Source organism: Apodemus sylvaticus, chromosome 8, assembly GCF_947179515.1.
Source record: "Apodemus sylvaticus chromosome 8, mApoSyl1.1, whole genome shotgun sequence".
Taxonomy (NCBI): Eukaryota; Metazoa; Chordata; class Mammalia; order Rodentia; family Muridae; genus Apodemus; species Apodemus sylvaticus.
In genome coordinates, this window is record NC_067479.1 from 48,463,627 (window position 1) to 48,485,612 (window position 21,986).

Here is a 21,986-nt window from a genome sequence, read left to right on the forward strand (position 1 = left end):
ACTGTGTTCTTTTGTCACACACTGCTAGGAAGGGATGCCGACTGAGGACAATGTAAGTCTGGTCACATGTTGGACTACGGCTGAGAGTCTTTCCAGTCCACACTAATCCACCACAGGCTGCTGCTTCCTGCACTACTACAGTGGCCTGAGTGTGACCTCTGATTCCAACAGAGCCACTCTAACCTTGAAAGCCTTAACCTTACGAGGCTGGATACCCAAGAGTTAATCTTTCATTCTGTCACAAGGGCTCTTATGCCCAGGTCTCTGCTGAACACTCAGCTTTGTTTATCCACAGTTCTCAGCTTCAGTGTTAGAATCCTTGTTATAGCGAGGCATATCAGTAAAAAAAAAAAAAAAAAATCTTTTTTTCATTTTTTAAAAAACCTCTTTTCAATTAAATGTTCTATCTGCCGACTTGTGGCTCTGATAGCTAGCTAGAGAGTACTCAAAAACAAAAACAAAAACAAAAACAAAAAAAACGGAGTCTACCCAAAACTGCTGAACCCCAAAGCCTGTCAAATTGTGCCACATTCTACCCTCGACGTCTGCCTTTTATGACAGGGGTGTATTATCATCTGGACTGGTGAACTGATGGATTTATTAGATGAGATGACATTATCTGGAGATGAAACACACCAGGTGAGCCTAGTGAGACAAACTAGAATCTATCTTTGAAAAGTAGGTCTTATCCCTGATTCCTCTCTCTCTGCCAGGCCCATTTGCCACTTGAGTTTCTCTGCCTCAACACAGGCCACAGCGACTGAAGTAGCGAGAATACAGTGAAACATCCGTAACTGCGAACCAAAGGAAATCTTTCCTTGTTTTAGGTTGTCCTTTGAATTTTGTCACACAGATAGTGAGTACCAGAATGGAAAGCAAATAAATGCTCTAGAAGTTATTATAATCGAGGACAGGCAAGTTTTGAATTGCAATTTCACCATGGGATCCTCGGGATGGCACTTTTTTTTTCTTTCTGGGCCTCATTCATTCTGACTATAGTTTAACTAAATCTATGACTTTCCATTCTAAGGGTGCATGAAATTGAGTCTTGTGTTAAAACTGAGAAGGAACATGGGCACAGGTTCTCCAGCAAGAATGTACACGTGTCTATGCCATCACGAGCCCTAGTTGGCTCAGGACACAAAACAGGCTACCAAGCCCTTGGGAGTCAAAGATCAAGGTCAAGCGGGAGTTTTAAGAGCCCCCAAAGGCTGCTGCATAAACCTCTTGGGTGTCCTCTAGTCTGTTAGGATTCTTGAACTACAATCTCCAGCGGGAGAAGAAAGCTGTGCTCCTAGACACCAGAGACCTTAGTCCGGACCCCTCGGGTTTCAGAGTGGAGCCCAGGGGGCGCCAGCGCCTTGCCCCACATCACACAGCAGCGAGGGCAGCTTCAGCGGCGGCGGTGGCAGCAGCGGCAGCAGCAGTAGCAGCAGCGAAGCCGGAGGGCCCAGTTACCTGAGTCGGTCACCCCAGCGTGCATCAGTCTGACCTCCAGCCGCTGCGGGTCCCCGCCCGGCCTGCCCCGCAGCACCTGCCGCAGGAGCAGCCGCACGCGCCGCGAGGCCGCGTCCCCCAGGCCGCCGGGGGCTCCAAGGAGGAGGAGGCGTGACTGCATGGTGCCGGAGGCACGCGTGGGACCTCCAGAGGCTGCGGACAAGCGCCGTCCCCGGACGAGGCTGGAGTCGGTCGGCGAGCGGGACAGGAAGCAACTGGGAGGCGGGTCCGCCGGAAACTCCTTCCCCCGGCTCGCCGGGCTCCGCCATGTGGGCCCGGCCCGGGGCGGAGGGCAGGCCGAGCGCCAACCGGTAGGATCGGCTACCCGGGCCCAGCGCGCCGCCCCAGGCGTGGTCACCCCAGCGACACCCCTAGCTGGGGAGATGCCAAAGACCTTTAGCACAGTTGAGCGCTTGCCGTGTTTCTTTCTTGGCTGCTAGCCCACTGTGTTATGATGCACTGTGGGCTTTCCCCTCAATACGGCTTCAGATCTTTTTTTCAGGATTGAGAAAATATACAAGAGATTCTGCAACTCCACCTATTTTAATTCGTTGTCATCTTCCCAGGGTTTCCACAGGACAGGAATTGAAAGCCTCTGTTTAACCTTCCTCTGCCGCTCCAGTTTTATCATCTTCTAAACTGCAAGAGGTAATTTTACATTATAATGGTGAATGAGAAAAAGTTCATCTACCAGAAGGATATAGTCAGGCTACAAGGCAAGGGTTATATAAACATAATTTATGTCTTTAGTGAGCAAAAAGTAGGACACTTGACTAAGGCTCCCTCCCTTGCGTGCATTCCAAAAGCAGCAGCAGCCTTCCATAAAGCAAACAAAGCTTAATTTAATTATGCTGCTTCCCCAAAATGTCAAGAGTGAATTAACAAAAGCAAGAAGTTTAAATGAAGTTCTGCACAATGAAATCAAACAGGATGCGGGCCTGGCTCTCAGCGAAAGGCCGTGCCAATTCGAGACCTACCTGTATCTTACATCCACACTGTGCACCCACCTACCTCCCGAGTGCTTAACCTTACTGAGGAACTTGAACTTCGAAGTGAATGGAGGCGGTGTGGGAGAAATAATCTAATCGAGTTTGGAGAAAGTGAAAATAAAGGTAGTGAATATTGAAGTTGTCAAATTCCATGGAGACATACTCACTATTTCACAACCACACCTGTTAGTTCTCAAACCTGGGACAAACTGCGGTCTGAGGTGCCAGTTAAAAGATAAAAAGCTATCTGGGGTACCTATTAACACAGCAAAGCGGGCACTGGCTGCCAGGTCATCCTCCCACTCACTGCCTACCTATTACAAGTCGTCCTGGAGGAGGTACTCAGACCTCTATCCTGGATTCTCCAAAACAGAGGCTGTGCTGCTTTTCCCGCAGCTGCTATTCCCTACACAATCCAGCCGCTGTGACTACTCTGTTCCTCTTTTGGTGTCCTGGTCTCCTGGCTTCCAGGCTCTCTTCCAGATCCTCCTTCACACACACACACACACACACACACACACACACACACACCACTCTGGACCCTGACAGATGCCTCTCCTCTGAGAGTTTTCCCCCTCACATCTACAATAAACCTTCGCCTCCATCATACCCAGGGGCAGTCATGCCCCCCTTTTATTTCCTCTTTTCTTTGCCGTTCCTTGTTTTTCACTCAACCCCTATGTGCCTGGGAATGGCAAGCATGTAAGCAGCACAGAAACTTACAAATTGCTTCTCCCCGCCCCCTGAGCCTGAGATAGCCAACCACTGTTAAAGTGAACGTGATTGGATCTGGACTTGACGAAGAGACAAGCCTCTGTGCTGTCTAGGAGGGCATTTGAAGGAAGGAGTAAGTAAGAGGGGAAGATTCTCCCACCCAGCATGAGCAGTGCCTTCCTTCCCTAGGAAACTTAGAAAGAGTTGGCAGGAAAAAGCCTTTCTCTTGCTTGCCTGTCTCTGCCTCTTGCTGATGAGGACAATATGTCACTGCCATCAGAATCCAGCGTCTCCAACACAGACTGAAGACCAAGCGGCTTGGCAGGAGTCCTCCAAACCTTGCCCCACCAGCAGGGAATGCTGAGGCACCCAGCCCTGTGGTCTGTGCAGCTACCAAATTCTCCATTTCTCTAATGCACAGACGACCACCATTGGATTTCCCAGATCCTGTTGTGTAAACTCATCTAAACACCTTTGTGAAACATACGTTCATTCCATTCTTTCTGTTCTAAAGAAACTTGACTAATACAGAGCACATACTCTACGTCAGGAAATTGTGCTAAGCACTTTAATTAACAATCCTGTTTGACACATTCACAAATAGGAAGTACTATGGCCTAACTGTTTCAGTTAGGGGTACTATTGCTATGATGCAACACCATCACCAGAAGCAAGTTTTGGCAGGTGGTGTGGGGGGAGGGCTTATTTCAGCTTACACTTCCGGGTAGCTGTCACAGACCACTGAGGGAAGTCAGGATAGGAACTAAAGAGGACTGGAACCCGGAGGGAGGAGCTGATCCAGAGGTCATGGTGCTGTCGTTCATTTCTTTCCCTGACTCGCTCAGCCTGCTTTCTTACAAACCCAGGACCACCAGCCCAGGGGTGGCCTCACTCATGTGGGCCTCACACATCAATCACTTATTTAAGAAAATGCCCCCCACAGGCTTGCCTATGCCATGATATTATGGGAGCGAGCATCTTCTCCATTGAGATTCACTCCTCTCAGATGACTGTAGCTTGTGTCAAATTGACACAAAAGTATCCAGCACACCTACATTTTAGAGATGAAGAAACTGAGGCTCTGGTAGATACCACAGTCAAGGAAGGCATCCTGACTTAACCAGTAAGTCTCAGTACAAATCTCAGGTTGGGGGTTGGAATGTAAGAACAATCCAAGGCAGTTTAACAAAATCCATGATTTAAGTGCTCTCAGAGTTGAGACAATGAAGAGATTGAGACAGTGTAGCACATTCAGCCATTGACTGTGAGACCATGGCATCCCAGCCAACACAGAAAGCAGACATACCAACAGGTGTACAGGGACTGATGTGTGCAAGATGTAGGCTCAGGGCTCTCAAGCAATGCTACACCAGGTAAGACCAGTGAGGTTTCACAGAGAATACAGTGTTGGAACTTGTTCTTCCAGGACATGCATGAGTGACCATCTGTCTTTTCAGAATATTCAGTCAGGGAAGTTGTTCCTGCTTATTTATATAAAAACACAAAAGACATGCTGTACTCTAATGCTGAATTTTAAGAACATACTGAAGACCTATAAAATAGCTCAGTAGGTAAATATATTTGATGCCAATCATGTTATTTTAAATTTGATCCCCATGGTGGAAGAACAGTCTCCTATGAGTTGTCTTCTGACCTTTATACCTAAGTCATAGTACACATACACACACATACACAAACACACACGCACACATACACACAAACATAAATCAATAAAATATAATTAAAAAACCACTGAAACCAAGACATCATGTCAATTTACAGGAAGTTGTAATACACACAGTAAGAGGAAATGTCATGAGTTAAGAGAAAATTTCTGATAGGTGTATGCAGAAAATTAATTGTAAGCATGATTTCAACATCGATTGAACCATACAACTTCAGCTTTATATCAGACATTGCTAAAAAAAAAACTATATACTATTATCATTATCATTATTGTTTGTTCATTTGTTTGTTTATTACAGTTTTTTGAGATAGCATTTCTCTGTAAAACCATCCTAGCTGTCCTGGAACTCACTTTGTAGACCAGGCTCATTTCAAACTCAGAGAATTTCCTGCCTCTACCTGTCAAGGCTAAGATTAAAGTTGTACACCACCACATGTCCATCTTCTAAAAACTCTTTCTATTGTCTTATATTTTATATATGGACAAATATAGGAATATGGGAAATAAACATAGATGTGTGTGTGTTGTCAAAATGGAGAGCCTCAACTTAAAAAACCCAGTCATGTTATGTGAATATGTTTTTGTTTTAATCCCAGGAGTGGGGTTAGAGGCTGTGTCACATGAGGTGATTATGATTTGCCTAGTGCACTAGCAGCAGATAGTTTAACTCCAGGGAATCTTAACAAGGTATAAATGGGAAAACCCCAAGAGGGCCTTGCAGGTGGCTGCTGGCTCCTGTTCCTGTGGCTTGTCAAGTGGTCATGAGGAAAGATACAAGATGCAAAAATTGTTTATCATGATGACCAAACATCCGACTTGCTCCCAAGGAGCCCAGTGTCCCTAATCAGCGAAAAGTTGTCTGAAGAAGTCTGTGATCCCTGTCCTCTCTAACTTTCTTTCTTTTATACCTAGTGTGGGGGGTTGGAATGGATCAGGGTAAAATAAGTGTTGGATAGGTCATAGATATAAGAACCCAATAAAAGAGCTAAAAGGAATATGACAGCAGAGGAATTTAAATACAAGAATCACATGGATGAATTATCAAGCGATTGGTGAAAACCGAAAAGAAGAAGAAAAGAGAAGATTCAAAGTTAATTTATGATTGTGATTCAAAGAAGACCAGATTCTGAAGGAGAGGGATATCCCTCTGAGAAAAGCTGATTTAAAAACAGAAACATTTGACATTAAAAATGTGAGTGGAATAGAAACAGAAAAGAAAGGTAACTAAAGAAATTTGGTTTCCTCTAAGTAGTGCCTTCCACTCCTCAATGTCAAAATGGAGCATATACTACAGGTGAGCTTAGCAGCACCAAGTTGGTTGTCTAAAGCCATTAATAGTTACTTCAGGGTTTTATTGTTGTTGCTGTTGTTTGTTTGGTTGGTTGGTTGGTTGATTTTGGTTTTTCAAGATAGAGTTTCTCTGTGTAATAGCTCTAGCTATATGGATTTACTTTATAGACCAGACTAGCCCCCGAACCCACTGAGATCTGCCTGTTTCTATATTCGAAGTGCTGGGATCAAAGGCAAGGGTCACCATACCAGGTTTGCTATTTCAGGTTCTTAACAGACAACAGTTCCATTCCTTCTTACTGATAGACTTAGAAGAAAATATGATCAAGGTGTAAAAAACGCTTTGAAACAGTAGATGTACACTGAAGAGTTGCATGCAAAGACTGCTGACATGAGATGCCATTTGCTATTTTATTTGTTTATGAGGGAAAGGGTGAGATGTTATTTGTAGACTGCGGGTTTTCTAGCATCCCTGATCCCTGACCCAACATTCATGCACTGTACTTCAGTAGAAGTCACTGGGCCAGTGACTATTAACACAAACCTTCCCTTGATTATAGGGTTTTGCCTGGGGCAAAAAGAATGGCTCTCTGTATTTGCCTGGGTGCACTTACGGTCCTCTCCCTGTTGCTTACCACTATTTCTAGATAAATTGCTGTAGTCATTGTTCCTCTCTTTTTGGCCTTGTTCAAACGAAAACTCTAATTGTATTAAAGGTTCTTTAGAAGTCTCTCTATTATAGTTTCCTGAGTGAGCCACAAGGCTGTTATCAGCCTTCTTAACCCCATAAGTTCCTGCTTTTCTCCAAGAGGAAGTGACTGTGACACAGGCAATCCAACCCCTTGGTCCCCCTTGGAAAACTCCCTGCACTTGCTCTTGGGGATGGGCAGGGCATTATACCTGAGAGAACTAACTGCCTTGGCATTCCCTTTAAGGCCAAAAAAAAAAAATTGTTCTGCTCTCTTTTATGTTGCACATTCCCATCCTGCCTCCTGATATACTATAAAGTTGGATGCTGTGCTTGCTGGTCAAGGCATAGGGTCAGAGTCTTCGGAACATGGAATGGATGTTCCTTTTGTCCATTGTTGCTTTGTCCCAGGCTGGCCTTAAACTCAGAGATATGCTTGCCTCTGACTCTTGGCATTAAAGGTGGGTACCACTTGGCCTGGGCCTAAGCTTTTCACGGCCACTATGCCTACTTTCTCACTCTAGTAAGAGAAAACACCTTTCTTAACAACATGTTAATACAGGCAATTGCTTCTTGGACTGTTTGACATCGTATCATGTGAATTTCTTTCTTTGTTCAACATAGAGTTTTCTATTATTTTTTAAAATATTTCAACCAGGTAATAAGTGAGGATATAAGAATTGCTAGCATCTTGGCTTTTAAGCTAAGATCAATGGGAAACACAAACACTTTATATAGTAGTAGGGTGCCATGTGGTGTTTTGAATACGTAAAGGTCCCTGTATTAGTCAGGGTTCTCTAGAGTCACAGAACTTGTGGAACATATAGTAAGAGAGTTTATTGGAATGACTTACATTCCACATTCCAACTAACCCAACGATGGGCAGCCGTGAGTGGGAAATCCAAGACTCTAGTAGTTACTCCTTTTCAGCAGGCTGGATGTCTCAGCTGGTCTCTTAAAGAAGTTGGCTCTAATGGATGAGATGGCAAGGAAGTGCAAGCAGGCAAAGAAGAAGGAAGCCGTCCCTCCTCCATTGTCCTTATGTAGACCTCCATCAGAGGCATGGCCTAGATTTAGAGGTGAGTACCACCCACTTGGACCTAAGCTGCTCTTTACTTGGAATTTGCTCTGTCCCACGTGGCCTGGAACTCAGACCCATCCTTGCCTTTGCCTCCTGGGGTTAAAGCTGTGTACCACCTGGCCTAGGCCTAAGCTTTTCATGGCCACTGTGTCTCCAGATCCAGATCAAAAGCCTGTGTCTTCCAGGCTCGAGATCTGGATCCCAGGTGTGCCTCCATTCCTGGATGGTAGTTCATTTCGGTTATACAAGCTAACAACTAAGAGTAGCCATCGCAGTGCCTATTGATAAAGGGATGTGGAATAAGTCAGTCCATACCTGATCACTTGAACAGAGGTGTGGGGTATCCCAGAGCAAGCAGCAGGGGGCTGTGTTTGACAGCGCTGATGGAGCAGGCAGGACAATGGAAGGGAAAGGCATGAATGTTCTCTCCGTGTTTATGCTGAAGGTGTTACATGAATGGGAGAAAAAGCATGTAAGGTCCATGCTCCTCTGAAATGGTCTAGTGCACATCACTGTGAATGGCAGCCCCCAGAAAGCCACCGTGAATAAGAACAAATCTCCAGGATTTTCAACCGACCATGTTAAGAATAAATTGAACCTGACAAGATGACACCCTCAGGAGACAGTGGTGTGAAAAGAGACAGTTGAGTGACTTAAAGGGTGAATCTGGTGCTGCCTTGGCAACTAAAAGAAGCCATGAAGAACTCGGAGTATGCGGCAGAACTAATGCAGACATCTGTCATTTTATTTTGCTTAGTGTGACTGTCAGTTGGCTTTCTCTCTAGATGTGATGGTTTTGCCGGCAACACTATTCTAGGAGAAATCCATGTGGCCATTCAGACTGAAATATTCTGCCTTCTCCAAGCTGCTAAGCAGGCAGACATCAACTGATGCTCAAGAAGGTGGAACTCAAGGACATGCCAAGTCAAGGGGACTGGATGGTGAGTGTGCCTGAGGAAGGATGAAGGGCGGGTCTGGACCCACTGACCACTCCCACAGAAGATGGTCTGTGTTTGTGTTAGTCATGCTTGTGGAGGAGAAATGTGTCAATAAAATGTGGACAAACTGTCCTGGGTGCCTCTGCATGTACCCTGCACACTGTGCACAGCTTCTGCAGGCATCTCGGAGGAGAAGGCTGTGGACCTTCAAGTGAAAATGTCTGAGGGGAAGAACATCATAGAGGTCGTGTTCACTACCCTGGATGATCTCTAAGGACTACAGGTGGAGCAAAACTGTCTTAGGGTTTCCAGTATGGTGAACAGACACCATGAATAGGCAACTCTTATAAAGGACAAAATGTAATTGGGGTTGGCTTATACTTTCAGAGGTTCAGTCCATTATCATCACAGAAGAAAGCATGGCAGTGTTCAGGCAGACGGGTTGCTGGGGGAGCTAAGAGTTGTACATCTTCATGGAAAGGAAGCCGGGAACAGTCTGTCTCATGGGCAGCTAGGAGGAAGGTTTCAAAGCCCACCGCCACAGTGACACATTTCTACCAACATAGCTATAAATTCTCCAAGAAGGCCACACCTCCGAATAGTGGTATTCCCTAGACCAAGCATATTCACACCACCACAAAAAACCAGTATTTTTCTCCTACGCAACCAGCAATGGGTCCGTATAGATGCTCCTGCAGTGAGGGGACACTGTTGGGTCTAGAAGCAGAGTCCAGGTGCTTCCTCACATGCCCTTCCCGAGCAGAGCTCAAGACCCTGTGTACCAACCCCTCACAGGGAGAAAGAGTGCGCCAGTGACAAGCTCAGTTATGCTTCAAGGACATCCTCAAGGATCACCAGTGCTGTGCTCCCTAAACACCTATCTACGTGGCCAAAGCCACACGAAGGCAGCTTATTAATAAGACATGGGAGGGCTTTATATTAAGGAAGCTGTGAATTCTTCAAGCAGTGGGAGAAAGAAGTTCTCCAAGATGGAGTGACCAAGATCTGAGCTGCTGACAAAACGGAGGAATTTGGCAGACAACGAACTGGCATTGTCGTCCTGAGCGTCATAGTGATTTCCAGCATGGTCCCCAACAGTGTCTTTATTCACTGTGTGCCAAGAAGACCATGTCCCTGGACAAGGTGTACCACATTGACTTGACTTTAAGACCTTAAATCTTGTGACCACCTTTGGTCTCTGAGTGGAAATGCTTTAAACATGTCCTTAAAGGCTACACTATTGTGAGTAGAGCTGCATTTTTTTTTTCAACTAGAACCAAAGGTCACATGCTAGACTCTTTTGCTCATTCAGCTCTGTAGGATTCTGGCCTGGATTATCTACATGGAACAGGGTATGCCTTGTTATTCATGTATTTGTTAATGCTCATAAGGGTCCTTGCAGTATCTGTTCAAAACATTCTCCAGTGAGCCCCTGGAAGCTGGCATGACTGTCATTGATTAACTGGCATATGATGAAGATAGGTTTAAGGATCCCCACTGAGAATACTATCCTGATGGTTCCTGTCAAAACCAATTGTAATTTAAATAGCCATGGAAACTGATCTTTGAACCTCTAATTTTGGTTGTAGTAGAGGACAAACGGATAGATGTGGGTTCTCTTGTCTACAAAAGGGCTTGAAAGGCTCAGCAATCATCACCAGGCCTGCAGGAGTGTGATGGAGAAGGATGTGCAGAAAAGGGGCACTAGGGAATTCGGCAGTTACCCACCAGGGAGACACACCTGATCTCCACACCACATTCACAACCTCATGTACTTTATCTTAGTGAAAATGTCTTGGGGGATGGAAGGCCCTTAACATGTGTTTCTTCTTCCTCCCCAGTTTCTTTTTTGACTTTAAAACACTAAGAAGTGAAAATCGTATCCTCTTTGGTATTTTCTTGCAAAAAGTCTTTTATGACTTTTCTTTTGACAGAATCTCTCTTATACAGACAGAGTACATAGACATCCTCCTGGCTGTTCTAGATTCACTCTTTAGACCAGGCTAGCTGTGAGCTCAGAGATTGCCTCTGCCTCTGCCTCTGCCTCTGCCTCTGCCTCTGCCTCTGCCTCTGCCTCTGCTTCTGCCTATCTCCCAAATGGCATCCAGCCTTTTATGAATTTTTGAGTTGTTGAGGATGAGTCAAGACTCAAATTGACATGTAACAAGGGTCCTCATAAAGCCAAAGACATGACAAGGGAGTGACACACAAGCCCTGTGGCCAGTGCTCCATGATGGTCACGTTCTAAGTGCTGGTCCATCCATCAGGGGTTACCTTGATGCTCCCGAGACCCCATTATGATCAGTAAATTAAAATGTAAAAACTCTGAAGAATGTTTTTCAATGGAAAGGCATGAGAAGGTCATATACTGTTCATGGGATTATCTCCAACAATTGAATGGTAGGGTAAAAGAAAAGGGTGATTCCCTTTAGTATTATTTTATTAAATCACAAAGCTGACAGGTGGGAGTTCAGATGAACATGTGCTACTTTTGTAATTCAAAAGAGAAAAGAAAGAACAGTGGAAGAAAAAGAGAAATGCCTTGTCCCATTATGACTTCAACCACAGTCCCTGCAAGCCAAGTCTACAGGCCTGCAGCTCCATAAGCAGGTCTTTCAGGGCGGGGGCGGGGAGAGCAGATATTTGTTCCCATTTTAGAACTAGACAGCATGACTTAAGCCAGTGGTCTTTGCTCTTCTACTCTCCCCATCTCTTTTACTTCATAAAGAACAACAGGGTTTACACAGAGGCTGTAGAGGTGGGTAAGAGTACTAGCTGCTCCTGTAGAGGACCCAGGTTTGGTTCTCAGCACCCATAGGTGGCTCACAACTGCCCATAACTCCAGTTTCAGAAGCGTTAATGTCCTCTTCTGACCTCCAATGGCACCAGGCTCACACATATGCCAGTACATACTCATTCACATTAAATAAGGTATTTTGAAAAAAAGAGAACAATTTAGCTTACACTTCTAGGGGCCCAAGGGGGCCACCACCACTTCTGAACTCAGGATTAGGCCTGCTAGTAGCTGGCATCATACCTGGGTATGGAAGCACAGGAGGTCATTCCAGGCAAGCCAAGAAGCCAGATGGAGCCTAGAAGTCCCTTCAGAGCTAAGTTAAACTAAATGTTGTCCTTCTGAAAGTATGCCTCCTTCCAACTAAGTGTGTGCATGCATACTCACACAATCACACACACCCATCCAAAGATCCCTCTTATATCTCTATACCGGAGACCAAGCTCCCACCACATGCATCTTGTAGGCGCCCTTACACTATACATCAACCATAGCATTCCATCCTCCTGGATTTGTGGTCTTCTCACAGTCTTTCCACAGGCATCTCCCATTAACCTTCAAAGGCTTACAGGACATATCATTTGAATTTGTAAGTAAAACAAAGCCAACATTTTAATGTCTATCTGCAACTGAGGAACTCAACCATGTCCAGTAGCTATTAAACTTTGTCTTGAGAGAAAATTGAATTAACAAAAAGTAAATATGGGTGCTGGAGAGATCACTCAGCAATTAAGAGCACTGACTGCTCTTCCAGAGGTCCTGAGTTCAATTCCCAGCAACCACAAGTAGCCTGCAACCATCTATAATGGGATCTGATGCCCTCTTCTGGTGTGTCTGAAGACAGCTACAGTGTACCCATATAAATAAAATAAATAAATCTTTTTAAAATTGATGATGATGATGATGATGCAAGTACACACTCATGCACATTAAATAAAGTATTTTGAAAAAAAAAAGAACAATTTAGCTTACAGTTCTAGAGGCCCTCCCACCACATCATCATCATCATCAACATCATCATCATCATCATCATCATCTTGAGACCCCTGAGGGAGGGGTGGGCTTTAAGAGGCTCCTGAGTGTGAGGGAGGTAGAGATACAAACTACTGTCAATATCTTGGCCATAAGAACAGTCTGAGCCTCCCTGACTAACCACATCAACCCATACTGTTAAGAGCACTAGGTGTTCTTACCAAGAATCCAGCACCCATATGGTGACAATGTACAACTCCAGCTTAAGAAGCTCCGGGGCTCTCTTCTGGCCACCAGGGGCACCAGGAACACATATGATACATATATACACATGTAGTTACACACTCAGGCACACAAAATAAAGTACACACACACAATACAGCAGTGGACAGCAGACCTCTTAGAAAATGCCTAACAGCACAAACTCAACATAAGATGAAAATAATTTGTCATATTCAGACAGGCAAGTTTCACTGTTGTCAATTATGCGTGTGAGAGAGCAGTCAGAGGAAAACATTGTGGGTCTCATTCTTTCCCTCTACCTTACAGGGATGACCAAGTCAGCAGAGCAAGCATTTTTACCGGCTGAGCTATCTCAGCAGCTGGGCAAGAACTTAATAAAAATAAAATGCCTTTGTAATAAAGTTGAGCGCAGGCTAAGAGGATTATCCTATGCATTGCTAAGGATGGCTGTGAAAAGTGCTGTAGTTATTCTTGGATGCGCTTTATCAGCCCATGTCACTGACCTAGAAGTATTTTATACTCCTTTATGGGTCTAGCTGGAGGAAACAGAGATGTTCTAAAGCATTTGGGATGAGAATGTTTTCCACAACATTATTCCATAGGGATAACTAACTGAAGTTCATTTATAATTCTTCAGCCATAAAACTTTTATAATATTATGATTAAAATGTACAAAACCAAAATTAAACAAAATCATGTGAGTGAGCAGTTCAAGAATAACTATACATTTCTGTTGGATCTTCTATGTCTCAAAATGTTTCTGTTCTGAGAAGATTGGAAAGATGGCTCTGTGTTAGGAGTCTTCGCTGTTCTTGCAATGGCTCTCTGGTGGTTTATAGTGCCTACAGGCAGGCAGCTCACAGCGCCCCGTATCCCCAACACCAGCAGGCCCGACACCTCCTCCTGGCCACCATGGGGGAACACAAACACCACCCATACACATACATAAAAAATTAATTTTTCTATTATAAGAATGCACTTATTACATCCTCGAGGAAACAAGAAAAGGAAAGGGGGGAAATGTTATTCTATTTCCACACAGAGAGAATTGATGACACATTTAAATCCATGAATTTAGGACAAGTTATTATCTGAGCAATGTCAGATATCTGGACAGTCTGTTTCTGAATTCATACATCTTGCTGGCATTCTAAAAGATGTACCTAGTTTGCTACTGGGAAAAATTAAATAGGTCTCAAAAAAAAAAAAAAAAGAAAAGAAAAAGGAAAAAGATTCTCTTTCCTGCCAGGTATAATGGCTCATGCCTTTAACCCCAGCCCCTGGGAGGCAGAGACAGGTGGATCTGGTGAGTTGAAGCTAGCCAGGTCTACATGGCAAGTCCAGGGAACCAGGCATGCACAGTGAGACTATATCTTAAGAAAGAAGGAAAGAAAGAAACAAAGAAAGAATGAAGTGAAGAAAGGAGGAATGGAGGGAGTGAAACAATTTTATTTCCTGCCTTCTATGCACTCTATGCATTTAAGAATTTCACAGTAGTTTGTGCCCAGAGAAACTCGACTCAGATCCTCACAAGAATGAAAGCGGAAGGGCGCTAACTGTCACCCTGGATTGCTGCGAGCCTCATCCTGTTCAGCCAATCTGACTGTTTATTACTTGAGTCTAGAGTGCTGGACAAAGTGTGGACTGCGAAGCAGATACCCATCTCATTAGTGTGACAGTTGAAGCCAGGAACACAATCTCCACCTAAATCAGCGATTCTTAGCAATGGAGAGGTTTTGACCCTCGGGCACATGTCTGCAGACATCTCTGATGTCCTTGACTGTGGGTATGCCCTTTCTGGCATCTAGTTAGATGCAGTCAGAGACAGAGGCCAAACAAACAACCTGCAGCGAACAAGACAAGTCGTGACCACACAGAAAATAATTAGCAGGCCTACCATGCCAGTAAACTCTATGGTGAATAGTGCCCACCAGGAAGAGTAGCTAATTCAAAACAGAAACGGAACCCATCCATTCTCCTTCAAAACTTACTTTTTCTTTTCCCTCCCAAGCCCCATTTCCTGTCAATAGTAACCCACTTTATCCTGGGTGTGCTGACCCATATGTGAAATCCCAGTACTCAGGAGCTAGAGACCAAAGGATTGCAGTGAGGCCAAGGTTACCCTGGCAACATACTATCAAGCCAGCCAAATGCATTAAAAGGTGAGACTTTTAACAAAAATTAAAACCAACTAAAAAACCCATCTGTTTTCATATTTTAGGCACATTAGACGTCTTTGGCCCCCCTTCAGTGTTATACTTTTAATATAGGCAAAATCCATCGACTGTAATTCTTTCACATCCACATAATCCGTTCCCCTGGTAACACCTTAGTCAGGGCTTCAGGATCCTCCTGGTGACTTTTAATTTTTAAGATTTCTCTGCTGTCTTCTTCAGTAGGAACTTTCTATACTATGAATCTCCTGATATTTACTGCATAAAATCTTTCACTTTTTCCATTTTACCTTTACTATTGGCAGGGTGGCAGTTGATACACACCTTTAATCCCAGAAATCAGGAAACAGAGGCAGGCAGATCTCTGAGTTTGAGGCCAGCCTAGTCTACAGAGAAAGTTCTAGAACAGCCAGGGGTACACTGTGAAACCATGGCTGGAAAAACAAAGACAAACAAGCAAACAAAAGATTAACCCAAAATTCCTTAGCCATCAGATGAACCTATTCTAGCCTTTTCTTTTCTTATTCTAGAGTATCTAGTGTCTTCCATCTAGTGTCTGCCTCTCCTAGTGGACTTTGGACTCCCTAAGGTAAGATCATTGTCTAGAATCTCTGGACCCCTTTCAGCATGAACAGTCCCAATTTGATTATTGAACTAATTAAGGCAACCCCTCTAAAGGTATACAGGTCTGAGCAGGAGATGTCATCACATAGAGCACATGTTTAGAAATGTAAAATCAGGGAGGGGGGACTGGAAAGTAATATTAGCTACAGATCCAAGGTAACATGGGACCAGCAAAGCCCAAAGTACAGGAAATAGTTTGAAGGAAAACACGGCCATCTAAGACTATAACAAGAAGTTGGTGTGTGATGGCAAATGTGATGTTTTAAATTTAAATCACTGTGCTTAAGAGATCCATAAAACCAAACGCCCCTAACCTGTAAGCCCCACTTGACCAAGGACAGATAATGTCCTGGAATGCTGACGGGCTGTTCTTCTAATTGCCTGCCCTTATACAATTTTAACGAAACTTTTGTTCACGTGAGATAACACTATGTGTGTTTTCGATTCTGTAAACCAGCCTGTTTGCTGTTAGGATATGTGCTTGATGACACGTAGGCAGGAAGTACATCAGTATGTGTTCTTGTTCATGATTGCATGAAGGCAAGAAGAACTTAGCTTTGTGGATATTGCCTTTATAAGCCCCTGACTAATGTAATTTGGCATTACACCTTAGAAGTCATGAATTTGGGATTCATGGTCTGGCACCAGTATCTGAATAAAGCCTCTTCTTTGTTTAAAATGGCTGTCTCCTGAGAGGCCCTGCCAGAGCCTTACAGATATATAGGCAGATGCTAGCAGCCAACCATTGGACTGAGCATGGGGTCCCCAATGGAGGAGTTAAAGAAAGAACTAAGAGAGCTGAAGGGGTTTGCAATCTCATAGGAAGAGCAACAATATCAACCAACCATACTCCCCAGAGCTCCCAGGGACTAAGCCATCAACCAAGGGGTACACATGGCTCCAGCTGCATATGTAGCAGAGGATTGCCTTGACAGGTGTCAATGGGAGGAGAGTCTCCTGGTCCTATGAAGGCTCGATAGATGCCCCAGAGGAGGGGAATTGAGGGAGGGTAGGTGGGAGTGGGTGGAAGAACATCCTCATAGAAGCAGGGGGAGGGAGGACAGGATAGGGGTTTTCTGGGAGGGGGCAGGGAATTGGGAAAGGGAATAACATTTGAAATGTAAATGAAGAATATATTCAATAAAAAAATGTATTCATGGTGAGACTGGTGCATCTCTGAACAACCCCATAAAGAGTGGATATGGGAACTAAAAACAGGACAGCATTACAGAATATGGCAATTGAAGTTTCCATGAGTTCCAGGCCAGCAGTGTCTATGCAGTGAGCTCCAATCCAGCCAGGGCTACACAGTGATGCCCTGACTGAAACCAGACTTGTAGAAAAGTCAGGCCTGGTGGGCCACTAGTTGTCTTCACCACATCCAATGGCTTACATTCTGTCTTCTAGGTCTGTCTGCCCATCTAGTAATGTCCTTCAGCCAGGAAAATTGTGCTCAGCATCTGTAGCACAAATCTGCTGGTCACCATCTCTCAATTCATCTATAACTGGGATAAAAGGAATATCTTCTTCCTTTCTGAAGGACATCTTCAGGGGGACACAGAGCACGGGGTCAACCGTCCAAAGAGGTCATCCATACCATCACCCAGACCCCAAAGCTGATTACCAGTCAGCTCTACTCTTTCATTGTGTGTGTGTGTGTGTGTGTGTGTGTAAAAGGGGTAGGGATGGAAACAGATACAGAAATGGCAGTGAAATATCTTTAAATTTTAGCTGCATCTAAGTTTTTTCTTAATATTTGTTAGAAGTCTGATTATAATGTAAATACAATTTTCTTTGTAGAGTGTGCTGAGATTTCTAGTCTACAGGCATTTTTTAAAAATAAAAATCAAAAACAGGAAATCTAAGGTTTAGAAACCAAAGATATATATGGTTTATAAATCTAAATATATATAACTATATATGCATATATATACATATGTATATATTATGTGAATATATTCATCTCATTGTCATTATTCTTATACCAGGCCAACTTCCAATACCAGGGAAGTCATTCATGGCTTTTTCTTTTTCTTTTCTTTTCTTTTCTTTGTTTGTTTTAGTTTTTTGAGACAGGGTTTTTTTTATATATCACTGGCTGTCCTGGAACTCACTCTGTAAACCAGGCTGGCCTAGAACTCAGAAATCTGCCTGCCTCTGCCTACCAAGTGCTGGGATTAAAGGCGTGCGCCACCACTGCCCAGCTTTCATGGCTTTTTCTAAGATAGCTTCCTAGTTGTGTCATCTTAACGCCAGGTGTTTCTCCTTTACTATATCAGACAGCACTGCGGTTCCGATTGGTAAGCTTAGTTGAATGACAGCTGTCTTCCAGCTAAAGTGGGGCCTCTGTGAGAGTAGAGACTCCATCTTTGTGTGTTTTGCCACGTGTTGTCTGTGACCCCTATCAAAGTGACCTCTTCAGAGTAGAAACCTGGTAAATAACCTCAGTTTATTGAATTGATCTAAGGGCAAAGGGCTCCAACTCCTGTTATTCCTAAAGTTGAGACAGGAAGACCACAAGTTCCAGGACTGCCTGAGCTGCAGAGTAAATGTTTGTTGGCTGGATTTCTATAAAACAGGAATAATAGTTAAAAAGCATTTAGGACAATCCCCGATTTGTAGTAATCTATCAGCAAAGCTAAACTGTTATTTGTAACTAGCATTCCCAAAGGCATTCAGTATAAAAAATTTAATACAATTCAACTATTATTCCTCAGATACTTGGGAAATTCTGACACGAATTCTTTTGAAGATTTGGGTAATAAACATGAAAAGAAGGTATTGGCCAGGGGTTCATGATCAATATCAACTTATAGATGGAAAAAATGAGGATATTAGAACAAGAAAGATAGAAATTCTTTAATTTATGTTATTTTTATCTAGGATTTTTTTTAAATAAGAAAGTTAAAATTATAGATTTGTCTTTAGGTTTTTTGTTTGTTTGTTTGTTTGCTTGAATTGTTTTGTTTTTTGAAATAAGATAGCCCAGGCTGGCCTTGAACTCAGTGATTCTCCTGCTTCAGCTCCCTGAAAGCTAGCATTACAGATATGAGAATCCATGTTTGGCTATCACGGCATCTTAAAGGTACCATATAGCTTCTTGAAACTCATCCAGCTTCAGGAATATAGTGAAGTTCTTGTCAAGGTCCCATCTCTTTGAACTGTGTGTGGGAGGGGATAGGAGGCAAACTAAGCCATGGAGTTTCTCCACCACACAGGCCAGGAGAATATGCTGGGTGCTCAGGTGCATGGAAACAACCCTTCAGTTCCATTTGCCTCATTTTAATGCTAAGTCAACAACTTTGGAAATTGCACGCTCACTTTAACATTGCAGGAATGAGGACAGTATGTTAGAAAAGCCACTGGCACATGTCCTAGCTGAGATTAGGGGAACCCTGGATGGATAGAAGGCACAGGTAGATACTGAATGCCAATGGCAGTATCCAGATCACCTTTTCAACACTAGGAGGCTTTAGTCCTTCCCAATGACCCATTTTTTTTTTTTTTTGCATGTTTCTTGGGAAACAAGACCACTCTAGAGAACTTGTTTTCAGGTGAATTAGTAAAAGGTCCTGGGTATGCGCCCCCTCATCCTATTTGATGCTTATGTGGAGAATGACATTGCTGCCATCTGTCCATCTGTCACCGGACAGTCCCAGGGGAAGACTGAGAACTGCATAATGGGTGTTTATGCAGCCCACTATGAACTCATTCAGAAAAGACTATCTACTGCAGGCTACATGGATTTATGGTGTATAATACCAAGTTTTAAATAGGCAGATCCATGAAACATGGATAAATGGTTCTATCAATCTCTAAAATGATGCTACTGGTTGAAAATAATACTAACAAACCTCAGCCAAAGGGATATACACTGGCTGAACGGACGTTCTAGAGATTTCCGCCTTTGAGCGTCTTAGAATGGAAACTGGTTATTCTTCATTCTGTTTGCATTCTCACACCTGATTTTCAACCAACTGCCAAGCAATGCTGATCTAGCCAGGTCTGAACTCAAGGCAGATGATGAGCGAGACACCGATTAATTGCTTTTTAAAGAGAAAATTGTGTTATGGAGGGGGAATTTTGAAACCAGCAGCTTTGGCGGCATTCCCATCCATCAATGATTTTGTTGTCTAATAGTGTAAATGTGCACTTCTAATAGTGTAAACGTGCACTTCATGGGCACTACTGTCATCTGCACACCTAGAACGCTGGGGGAAGGATTTTAAAGCCAGTTTTCATGTCTTTCCAATGAAAGAGTCTGAGTGGAACTTCAGCCTATTTGTTAAAAGTTTAAAATACAACATTTAGGCAGACATCATGGTATGTGCCTATTAACTTCTTAGGAGGTGGAGGCAGGAGGATCTCCAAGAGTTTGAGGGCAGTCAAGAATGCATAGTGAATTCAAGGCTACCTACCCTAAGACATGTTACAAAATCCTGTCTTTAAAAAAAAAAAAGCCATGTCATAGAATAGTTAATTAACATCACATTCCAACTGATTTGTGAGAACAAACAATTGGTATCAGGGGCGACGGAAGTTGACCATTGAGTTTTAGTAAAACTTACAGGAATGTGAGTGTCATTATTTGGTAAGTGCCAACCATGTAATTGAGCATTTCACCACTGAAGGCAAACACAGTAATAAACCACAATAGAAATGGCATTTAGGCCAATGGACCACAAAACACCCAACCAAAATATTTCTGAGTGATTCAACATCCCATTTCTTTCACTAATAAAGTGAACCACGCCACTTCAGTATTCCAATGGAGCCGCTCCTTAACACTCACCTTCCGCACCCTTCTTCACGCTCCGTCAGCCACTTCGTTCCTATAAATAGAAACACTATTTATGCTTTTAGTAAAGAGAAACAAGAAATCCTACTTCCTGGGCACTTGAAAAGCCAATTGAAAGCTTTATGAATGCTTCTGTGGAGAATGGCATTGTTTCTTCTTATATCCATTTCTTGTTCTACCCAAGTTCCTAGTTCTGTATTCCTCCCTCTCTCGGCTTGACTCAGCTTCAGCCCTGTTCTTTATTGGGTCCGTCCACCTCAGAGCTGGGACTCCTCTCTCCCTAGCCCCTTTCTCTTCCTCGGTTTCACCCCTCTATCCTGATTTCATTTCTTCCAGCTTTTCTCATCTCGCAGCTCACCTTTAAGTAACCACTGAGGTAGAATCTTCCACTCCCCCGACGACTCCTGTCTTTCCTGACCTGTCCACTTGCTTGTTCAGCTCTGGGTAGCTGTCTAGGTCTAGATCTTTCTCTCTAGCACACAATCCTCAATCCTAGCTCTTCTATTTCTCTTTATCTCCTGACTTCCTCTTCATCAAAAGAAAGAAGTATTTTTGTTTGGAATGTTTATTAAATATTTACTGTACAGAAGCAGGGCAGAGGCCACTTTCTTCTCTTTTTAAAGTCTGCATTAAATTACCTGTCTATGTAGCCCCAGTTGATTGTGTTGCTGCAGCCTTTGGCCAGCAGGTTAGGGTGGGTACCAAAGTGGGTTAGAGGTGAACATCTACTCCAGAATTAGTCAGAATGTGTTTTCCCTGTGACCAGACATAGTTAATGTGTGGCCACCTCTGACTCCTAGAGAAGAATAAGGGTTTTTGTTTTGTTTTTGTTTTTAGCAAATATAAATATCATCAGGAATCTTCTGTTAGTTTTGATGCTTTATTAATGTTGGATGCATGTAGTTCATTTTTATTTTTGTTTTGAGACATGTTTTCATCATGTATCACTGGCTAGTCTGGAACTTGCTTGCAAAACAGGCTGACCTTGAAGTTGTGGCAATCCCCCTGCTTCTTCCTCCAGAGTATTGGAATTGCATGTAAGCAACACCACAAACAGCTCAATAGAGTTATTTTAAGGACAAGATTTGACTGGAAGAAAATGGTTTATCTATTGAGAGAGGTTTCCTCAGTGCAAAAAGCAATCTTAACTTAGGCTGCATAAGAAATCACTTGCAATTGGTTCGTCTCACTGTACTAGAAATAAGCATCTTATATACATATTATATATATATATATCATATGTAGTGTTTATACAACCATTATCTGAAGTTTTTCTCACAAAATTGCACTACAATTTTTTTTTAAAAGTAAATTAGAATAGCAACACACGTTTGCAATGGAGCTTGTGTGATGAAAGCACGGCTGTGGCTTCAGCAATTGCTTTTTTTTACATTGCAATTGAGAAAGACAAGAACACAGGAAGTGCCAGACTAACATGCACCTGATTTAACCCTAGTTCCTTGAAAATGGTCTTGTGGGGTATTGCTAAAATTCCTT

The 21,986-nt window shown here is 43.3% G+C and overlaps 1 protein-coding gene across 1 annotated transcript in view; it reads right to left on the minus strand.

Annotated features, from left to right (window-relative positions):
- Vwa8 (von Willebrand factor A domain containing 8) overlaps positions 1 to 1,783 on the minus strand; it is a 335,644-nt gene extending 333,861 nt beyond the window's left edge. The window contains exon 1 of the mRNA XM_052190877.1: positions 1,459 to 1,783. Coding sequence (XP_052046837.1) covers positions 1,459 to 1,618 — 160 coding nt within the window. The 5' untranslated portion in view covers positions 1,619 to 1,783. The remainder of the gene's footprint in view (positions 1 to 1,458) is intronic.
- Between the last annotated feature and the right edge of the window lie 20,203 nt (positions 1,784 to 21,986).